Source organism: Solanum lycopersicum, chromosome 3, assembly GCF_036512215.1.
Source record: "Solanum lycopersicum chromosome 3, SLM_r2.1".
Taxonomy (NCBI): domain Eukaryota; kingdom Viridiplantae; phylum Streptophyta; class Magnoliopsida; order Solanales; family Solanaceae; genus Solanum; species Solanum lycopersicum.
Window position 1 is genome coordinate 2,680,400 of NC_090802.1, and position 9,776 is coordinate 2,690,175.

The 9,776-nt window shown below is 33.2% G+C and overlaps 1 protein-coding gene across 3 annotated transcripts; it reads right to left on the reverse strand.

Moving 5' to 3' along the window:
• Nucleotides 1-457: 457 nt before the first annotated feature.
• Nucleotides 458-6,649, reverse strand: LOC101250084 (cyclic nucleotide-gated ion channel 1). 3 transcript variants are annotated; one of them, XM_004234122.5, is made up of 8 exons: nucleotides 6,468-6,649; nucleotides 5,536-5,746; nucleotides 4,563-5,115; nucleotides 3,973-4,185; nucleotides 3,363-3,646; nucleotides 2,178-2,289; nucleotides 1,544-1,780; nucleotides 458-1,373 (listed from the first exon to the last, which is right to left on the reverse strand). In XM_004234122.5, the coding sequence occupies exons 2-8, from the start codon at nucleotides 5,562-5,564 to the stop codon at nucleotides 675-677; spliced, it is 2,127 nt and encodes a 708-aa protein (XP_004234170.1). In that variant the 5' UTR covers nucleotides 5,565-5,746; nucleotides 6,468-6,649; the 3' UTR covers nucleotides 458-674. The 3 variants fall into 3 exon arrangements, with proteins under 3 accessions (XP_004234170.1, XP_010317473.1, NP_001304069.1); XM_010319171.4 differs by having other exon boundaries at nucleotides 5,536-5,760; nucleotides 6,468-6,623; NM_001317140.1 differs by lacking the exon at nucleotides 6,468-6,649 and having other exon boundaries at nucleotides 675-1,373; nucleotides 5,536-5,564.
• Nucleotides 6,650-9,776: the final 3,127 nt, after the last annotated feature.

Sequence of the window (9,776 nt, forward strand, 5' to 3'; positions counted from 1 at the left end):
TCAACCAATCTCAACCAATTTTCTATTCCAACATATTTTAATATTTCTCTAATTTCAACCCAACCCCCACTCATTTGACACCCTACTTAACATACATGTGATATACACAATTATATATTTGTTGTGTATCACCTTATATAATATATATATACAGTGATACATAAAAAATATAGGGTAAACATCTTATATATACAGTGACACATAGGATATATAGTTAACATACACAATGAGACACAAAAATATACACCAAACACCCACCAGTAATACAGTGAGATATTATATAATACACATCAATCTATTTCCACTTTCAAACCACCACCACAAAATTCACCATAGCCACCCTAACACCCCGTAATTACTTGAACATGTACACTAAGTTGAAGTTGATAAAATGCTTGAACTTGAAAGATATAAAATATATTTGAACTGGACTAAAAAGAAAAAATTAACAAACAAATTGAAACTAACGGAGTAGTGGTATATATAGGAGATTGGAATATAAGATAACTACAAATGGAAGAAGCCTATCATTTCCTTTGTACAAAATGATGTTTTCTTGCTAATATACCTTGAGGATTGAAATATAAGATATTGCTACAAACAAACTAATATACAGGAAAAGCATGTAATCAATCATGTACAAGAAGGCAAGCATTAACACATACTAAATACACTTACTTATCTTCAGCAGTAAAATCTGGTTCAGCTGGTTTCTGAAGCAAAATGGGTGATATCCTATCTGTCATCCTTGCTTTCTTGGCAGTATTGTGCCGCAAAGCACGAAGTGCATTAGCAGCAAATCGTGATGCATAGATAGTAGCACCCAAACTTGGCGAGCTACCACCTCCCCTTGCTAATGCATCTTGTAATCTGTTTTCTTCTTCGCAAAGGGATTCCTCTAGCTTCTTCCTACAATGACGGCGCCATGCTGCTTGTATGAAGCAAGCCGCCCAGGTTCTCCATTGCTGCGAGTAAAACCTAAAAGTATGGCGGAGTTGCTTGCTATGAAGTCTCCGGAACTGAGAGGCTACAAATTTCAAATCATCCGCCACTAGAGCAAATGCTTCAACTTCTGAGAGTGCTTGGACAGTTCGGGTTGAGATTGGGAGGTTATTTGATGGATGAGGATCAAGAGCCCAAGTAAGAAGCTCTTCTCCACAAAAATCACCAGCTTTTAGATAATCAGAGTTAAAAAACCCTGTCCTCCCTCCATTAGTCGTTACGGTCAATAGTTTGCCCCGCATTATAAAAAGCATCTCATCAACCGGATCACCTTCACGCACAATGAAGCTGTTCTCTGTGTAGAGGACAGGCCTGAGACGGTCACATAGTGCATCCAGGAGTTGCTCATCCATTTTTTCAAACATTGGAACCTTCAAAATGGTAACCAAAATCACATACTAATTAAGAATTAAAATAAAAATAAAAATTATAACCTAGCTACTGACAGAAAACCTTACTACTGCAGAAGTCATTAGGTGATAATGACATACATAGCAAGAAAAAATAAGTTGAGTTGCAAAGCAGGAATAACACAACGTACCCTCATTAGCAAAGCCAAACAAAGATGACGCTTAATATCTCTTCTAAGATCTTTAGGCAGGTTGAGGATCAGAGTCTCTTCATCAACACCCCTAGTTTCCTGCCACTTGTATTGCTCATAGCGCCTGATCCTCTCCCGGAGGTGCTCAGGGAGTAAGCGGTGAGACATCCACTGCTCTGCATCTCGTCTTTTCACCCTCATCTCTTCTAGTCTGAGTGTTGTAGACTGCAGATACGTCTGTCACACCACAAGTACTTCAGTTGATCAGAGCATAGCGGACACAGAAAATTAAATATGACCACCGAGTCAAAACAATATCCTATTCTTCCCGGGCTGAAAAAACTTGCCACCTACCTCTCATCTATTAGATGAAACTGACTTCACAACAACACTTTTAACAAAAAGACGTTTCTAAGCTGGATATGCATGGCCCACGAAACATTTATAGAACCTTTCTAAGTTGTTTAACCACATTAGGTTACGTCAAGAATAATCGGTACATACAAAATGATTAATGAGAATTCTACAAAAACCGCAGTTGTAAGACAAATCTGAAAAACAATCATTTGGTGTGTGTATGACAATTGGTGATTGTCTGAACTGTAACATAGAACTGAAAATGTGACAAAGCTACCTGCATGTTTCCAATGAGAAATGAAAATAGCACCAAGCCAGCGATGGAAATGAAAACTGCAAAGCAAATTTCCCAGACATAGGTACTTGTTTCGAGGTTTTGACCAAGGGAACTGCAACACAAAGAAGCAAAGTATCAGTCAGAATAAAAGCAAACAAGAAATTCAACTGAAAATGAACAATACACAATTGGAGATCCACAGAGATATTCTAGTTATGAAACATAAAGGTCAACCAGGGATAAAAGCTAAACCTATTAGAAGTGCTTAGGAAGTTTGACATATAAACAAGGCTGAACAAAAGAAAGGCTAATATGAAACTAAGAAAGACAACACTGTTGTTCCTTAATAATGAGCAAAATGATTTTCCTAATGAGAGTAGGGAAACAAGTTGCACTTATGACATTCCACATTAATTGTGTCCTCTAACCCTCTTAACAAACCTCATCTTCACCCCCTGGCCCACCCCCTATTGCCCCTCACTTCACCATCCTACACCCCTACCTCCCCACCCCCATCTCCCATAGTATTTGTCTAATTACATACAGATGTTTTTAGAATAGTATTTTTTCCTTGCCTACTGAACACAAGAAAATAAGTAAGCAACCCTCTTATTTCCTAGAGAACAGTTTTCATGGAAAACATTTTCCATGATAACGAACAAACACCTAGTCTTTAAAGATCCTTCTAGCCTCAATACACTCAAAATAAAGATAATTTAACTAAAGTTTTCCCCCAAATTTGGATATCAAAGATGTTACAGAAACAACTTATCCTGAAAAAAACAATTTTTCCAGGTCATTCTTCATGGACATGTAGAGATATTTTTTCGCATAAAACCATGCTTTTGTATGTCTTGAACTAGCGGAATGGGCTTGTTGTCCAAGTATTCCTCTCCTCCCCTCCCCTCACCGAGACATGTCAATATGAGAGACCAATATGAAATATTTTAAAAAGAGACTACCCTAATGTTCTAGCATCAAAGTAAGTAGTGTGCTGAAGTCACAGATACAATAATTAATCCACAAGCTAGCCCCCAAAAGAGTGTCCTACTCTTCCTACCTCTGTTTCCAATATATGGCTTGTGAGCAGCAGCATAATACACAAAAACATGGTTAGACATAGCATGTATTAATAGCAAAAATGCAGGTGAATATGCAAAACTCAAGTACACAGAGATAGCATACCTCAAGTTCTGCAAACCCCACCAGAAACAATAAAAGAACTTCTGTGGAAAATCCATTGACTCCACAACACCAGAATTTAGGGCATCATGGAATATTCCAAAATCAAAGAGCGTTGTATTTGGTGTCTCTATAGGACATGAGTCATTCAGCAATTTTATGAAATTTGTATGATCATCATCACAGTACAATGAAGAATGATGACAAGCAGATGTATTTCCACATGCTCGTTGCCAACAAGTAGATTCACGTTCAATAGAAAACAGGTACCAAAAGGCTCCAAGTACCTAGAAAGCAGATTATGACTCATTATCTGCTTAATGTTTTGCAATAATAGTGTGCCAAGTATAAGATAATGACTAAACTACTTGCTACAAAATATTACTGATTATCTGTAGATGATATGCTTGCATGACAGAGAAAACTTCTGATAAGTGAAATTCCACTAACTTTATTCCTTAAACACCATTTAGTACCAAAAATAAAATCAATTACAAAAAACAACACCTTTAAATAAAGTCAACCCAAAAGTAATTTTCAAACACATTTAAACTAGCAGAGTGCATAGTCTCTGAGTCATTCAGAACTTAAATCAAGCTTATCACAAACTTACATGACTGGCAAGCATATAAAGAAGGAGATTAAACGCAGCTCCAGCCCATGCTGTTTCAGTGAGTATGCCAGAAGTTCTAGTGACTTCCTTATATAAAGGGTATACTCGAAGGAGCCTCGGAATATATTGGAAGAAGACGACAAATTTCAGCAAAGTCTTTGTATTCAAAGATTTAGCGCCCCGCAATTTAGGAATGACAATTAAAATTGCAACCTGAAAAAACAGGAAAGAAACATGAGTTTAAACAATAAATATAAGATTTGTATTTGCATAGTATGAGCTGCATGATTATAGTTATCAAACTAATCCCTGTCGCAATACAATCTCTTTCACAACTCAAAGTCTAGCTTTAAAACATAAAACACCCTTGACATCATGAAGTGCATGACAGCACAAAAGTTCACAAAATCATCTAACACCAAAAAATGCACCATATCATAGAAATCTACCTTCTCCGCGACAGTTGGAATCATGGTTTGTTTGAAGTAGCATAAATCTTTGACACAGTTGACCAACCACTTGTCATTTTAGTAAAATAAGAATTTTCTTTAAATCAAACTGAAATAAAATTGAAGAGAAGTCACTCTAACCTGTGGTAGAGGAAGAACTGCAAGAATATCTATTAAGAAGTAAGAGGACAAGTATCTCTTTGCTATTTCCCACGCATCTTCAACCAAAACGCCTCTTCCAAATACACGTGATGAAGGGGCAATGAAACCAGTACGAAATTGAAGCACAATATGGAAAAGGTAAAAGATATCAGTGATGGAACGCAAAACACTAGCTGTGACCTCCATTTTTCTATCCAAATGTAGGCATTTGTTGTTATTATCAATCACTGGAATGTAAAAGAACAAAGGATCCAAGGAGATGGCAATTACACAGGATAATACAAATATTTTGTTCCACTTCTGAAGAAAAGGTCCTTGAGGATCAAGCATCTTTTTTTCTGATCCCAAACTTTTGACCAAAAGGCAACTTAAACAAGAACTTAAGGCATGTATTATGCTTTTAATCCTTCCAGAACCACTTTCCAGGGATTTGTGTAATTCATTGGAGAACACTCCAAATCTGCCCCTGTGTGCTCCATCTTTATATGGAAAATTCCCCTCTGAGCTTTTCTCTGAGTTCCAATCCTGAAACCTGTGTAGAAATCAATTGAGGTGCAGAAACAAGTTTAGAGTCGAACAGCTGAGCAAATTGATCCACAGTTGATAAAACATTGCTACATTAAATTACAATGGAATTGATAATTCGCATCAAGTAGGTTAAAGTCTATGTTACAAGGTCCGATTTACCAAAAAGTAATCAAACAGATAAAACCAGAATATGAGATGGATACACTAACACAGCGTTTCTCTTTCCTAAAAATTCCATAATTAGTTTACTCTTTATTCCCTCTAATCTGTTCATCGTTCAATTTTCTCTTCTATGTCAAATGCTTACATTAAGACAAGTAAAACTAGTTCAATATGCTTCCTAAACAAAAACATCCAGTGGATAGAATATAAGATAAATAAGTGAACAAATAATAAGGGATTTTCCAGGTTCAAATAAACTGACCTCACAAATTTCTCTTGCCGGTGATTCATAACTTAAGTCAGTGCATCAAACTGTTCCAACAGGCAGTAAAACAGCAGTCTAATGCACTAACGCTCCGTAGAAGGGCCGAACCACAAGGGTCTATTGTTCCAAGAAGCAGTAAAACTTCCAAAATCCTTCAAGTGACGACAAGTTTCTTCATAAAAACCACCTCCAATAACACATCCAGGACCTACATAGCATTCCCTAAAAAAATTATCTCCTCAATATTACAACAGTAAAACCAGCAACCCCATGATATATATTTCTTTTAAACATATATGATTGGAATACTTTGAGATGCTGTCACATGCAAAACTCTTCGCCACAAAATTTAGAATCAAAAACTGAACTTGCTTAGTCAGTTATAACATAATCTTGTCATCGGCACGGAGGAAGACAAATAGTTCAATAGAAAATGTTTACACATAACACAAACAAAAAAACAAAAAAAAGGAGACAGACTCAAATTGCAGCCAAGTTCAACCACATCGAAAACTCCAACTTCCAACAAGGTCAACTAATCTAATTAAATACATCTACACCGAAGAAAACATTCACAGCATTAATACCTTTATCAGATATGATCAATCATCTAATACGTCAAAACATAAAGCATAATGTTACCTTTATCATATATAATAATATCCAAACATAAATCAATTTCTTCATTTCTCAAAGTTATTATACTTGAAACATCACTTCAAACAAAATTATAGTCCACTAATCAACGAAAACAAGGTTTTCCCCAAAAACACGTCACTAAACAACTGTCCAATTGAACTCAATCAACAAGAAATAAGTATTATAACTAATATTAACCACTTTAACAAGACAATACAGTGTAATTTCACAAATTTCAACCATATGAATCAAAAAAGTAGTAGGATTGAAGTGAAACGTTAGATACATACCGAATCAAAATTTTGCGGAGACAAACTGTATAGTACAGCAAGAAACAACTAAGATTTTTCAGAGAGAAGACGAAGACGATGATAGAGTGAAGGAAGGTTCCCGGAGACTTCTTCTGTAGGGCTAATTTTGATTTTGAATTTTTTTTTTTTCTAAATAGATATTATCAATCAACTTGTCTTTTAATGTAAAAAAAAAATAATACATATATTAGATTTTAAACTTAGTTTCAAATTTTAATTTAAATTTTATAATGCATAAATTGACACTTTAACTATCCAATTTTTAAATAAATAAACACATGAGTCCTACATCGCACAATACATATAGGACGCCATATAGGATAAAAAATGACATGTAGGACATGTGTGTCTATTTATTTAACTTTATATAAATTTAAATGTCTACTTGTGCATAACCAGAAGTTGAAGGGCATAAATATAATTCGAAACTAAATTAAAGAATATATTTATGTATTTCACCTAAAAAAAAATTATAGAAGATAAAACAAAAAAGACGGGTCAATGGGTCATAAATGGACTCTCTGTTAAAGTCCACGGTAAGTATTTGAACCGGTTTTTATGTTTCCGGTTCTTTGTCTTTAACGGTACTTGTTTTCCAAACTAACGGCGACGGCGGCGCTTGCTTCTTTTTTTTTTTTTTTCCTTTTATTGGTTTTTTTTTTGTTTACGATTTTGGAATTAATTTCATCACTTTTTTAAGCGAAGTATAAAAATGACAATGACTCTCAATGAGGAGTCTTTGTATTAGTGGATGAGAAGATAACTTTTTTTATACAATTTTTTTAATGTAACATTAAATTTTTTTTAAAAAAAAATTACTCTATCTGATTTTAGTTATAGTAAAATGGATAACAATATTAATAAATTTGCGAATTTGTAGTGTAAATTACATAAATTTCATAGTTTTAATGTGAAATTACAATATATTTCTAATAAGTTTCTAAATACAATAATTCCTTAAAAGAAATGGATAAAATAATTAAAGTTCGAATACATTAAATATTGTCTCAGATACATTAATATGTAGCTCGACTACATTAAGTATTGGTTCTAATATATTAATATGTAGCTCGAATTTATTAAGAACTAACTCGGATACGTTAAATACTAGCTCGAATACACTAATATGCAGCTCGGATAAATTAAAAAAATAAGGGATATTGGAGATTATCAAAAGTAATAGGGAATAATGGAAATAAGTGAAACAAAAGATGTGTATTTGTCTAAATTTTTGTTATGTGTGTGTTTTTTTTTATAAATTTGTTCTATGTATTATAAGTGTTAAGTGAAAAAAAAGTAGAAGATGTTATTGCTATATATCAGTGTTTTAAAAGGCAAGGGCATGAGGCGAGGTGTTTTATACAGTATGGGGCGAGGCGTAAGTTCCATGGATCTACGTGGCGTAGTCACATGTATACTTAAATTTATAGTTTTATTACTAATAAAATAAGCAAAAGTAAACTTTTCAATGAATTATGATTTTTATGTGAGATAAGAATTAATATTCAATAATGAAGAAAAAATGATTAAAATTATTATTTGAGAAATATCATTAATCAACAATAATAATATGATTTAAAGCAAAAAAAAAAGAAGTAAAAAACGCTCGGGAATACGTTTTTACGCATAGGACTTACGTTTTTATGTTCAGGACTTACGCCTCAAATTTTAGGACTCACGCCTTATGGATCTACGTTTTTAATTTACGCCCAGAGCGCTTTTGATACGCCTCGCCTGAGACTCGTCCCAAAAACGTTTTTGAAAATATTGCTATAGATGATAAATATTTTTTTTATTATAGTATATTTTTAAGTAAAGTTTCCTATATTTTTAAAACAAGATCAATTGGGCCGTTTGTGTGTATGTCTAAGTAGAACCAACAAGCCCAATGAACGAGTGTATATGAAGGGAATGTACCATTTCCCATTTTTGCCTAAATTAGTATTTATGTTTCATATACTACAGAAAAAAATGCATGTGATATACCTCTTATCTTCAACCATGATTATCTTTTATTTCAAATTTGACTTCAATTTAATTGAAACCACATCAAATCGTCATTAAATAATCCAAAATTAAGATTTAAACTCTTTTTACGATATATCCAGTCAGTTCCAACAATATCCACACAAAATAAAAACTAATCTGAAGAACTTAAATTCTCTAGCTTATACAAATTTCAATTGAGTTTTAGTTCATCTTCTACACTTTCTAAGCGGCATTAACAATATTTAATAGTATTATATAAGAATCCAATCTTTCTACAACCTATTTACATTTATGAGTATACAACATATATACACTCATATGATATATTTCATTAAATTAATAATAAATTGAAGTTTCTTAAGCATAAAGTATATGTGACTTAATCGTAAAAATCATTCTTTGAACTCTTACTATTTTTAAACCAGATATCAACAAATGAATTCAGAATAAAGAATTTTATTTTGACAAAGATGGAGACTTTTACGAGCTACAACAAATATAATTAATATCAATTATGTAAGTAGGTTTTCACTTTCTTCAAATATACAAAATAAATGCCATTGATTTGAGTTTCTTTTTTCGAGTTAATTATTTAATATTTGATATTTATTGTTCGATTAATTTGAATCCATGTTATACAAAGTATGTTATACCTGATTTCCTTATCAATTGAATTCGAGACTTTTGATTAAAAATGAATAGATCTCATTCGTTTTTCCATATTGACAGTGATAAAATAAATCAGTGTTTTCAAAAATATTTCGGGGCGAGTTTCGGGGCGGAGCGTATCAAAAACGCTCTGAGGCGTAAATTAAAAGCCTAGATCCATAAGGCGTAAGTCCTAAAATTTGAGGAGAAAGTCCTGAACATAAAAACGTAAGTCCTGAACGTAAAAACGTACGCCCGGGCATTTTTAATATAATCCTTTTAATTTATTTTTTTTGCTTTAGATCATATTTTTATTATTGGTGTGATGATATTTTCTCAAATAATAATGATAGTCCTTCTTTCTTCATTATTGAATATTAACGCTTTATCTCAAATAAAAATCATAATTTATTGAAAAGTTTACTTTTGCTTATTTTATTAGTAATAAAGTTATAAAATTAAATATACATGTAACTAATCCTGTAGATCTATGAGACTTACGTCTCGCGTCTCGAAACTTGCTCCTCGCCCCGTATTATATAAAACGCCTTGCCTCATGCCCCGCCTTTTAAAACACTGAAACAAACATTTAAGCACCATATTGCATAAGGTGCATTTCATTATGAATGCTACCATTCTGGGTAGATGAGT

What these genes read in the sequence shown, in the direction of transcription:
- LOC101250084 (XM_004234122.5), bottom strand. Translation starts at nt 5,564, where the DNA reads ATGAATCACCGGCAAGAGAAATTTGTGAG. An exon ending in CGGCAAGAGAAATTTGTGAG is followed by an intron (nt 5,116 to 5,535) that starts GTCAGTTTATTT and finishes ATTTCTACACAG; the next exon opens with GTTTCAGGATTGGAACTCAG. An exon ending in TTTATATGCTTGCCAGTCAT is followed by an intron (nt 3,647 to 3,972) that starts GTAAGTTTGTGA and finishes TCTGCTTTCTAG; the next exon opens with GTACTTGGAGCCTTTTGGTA.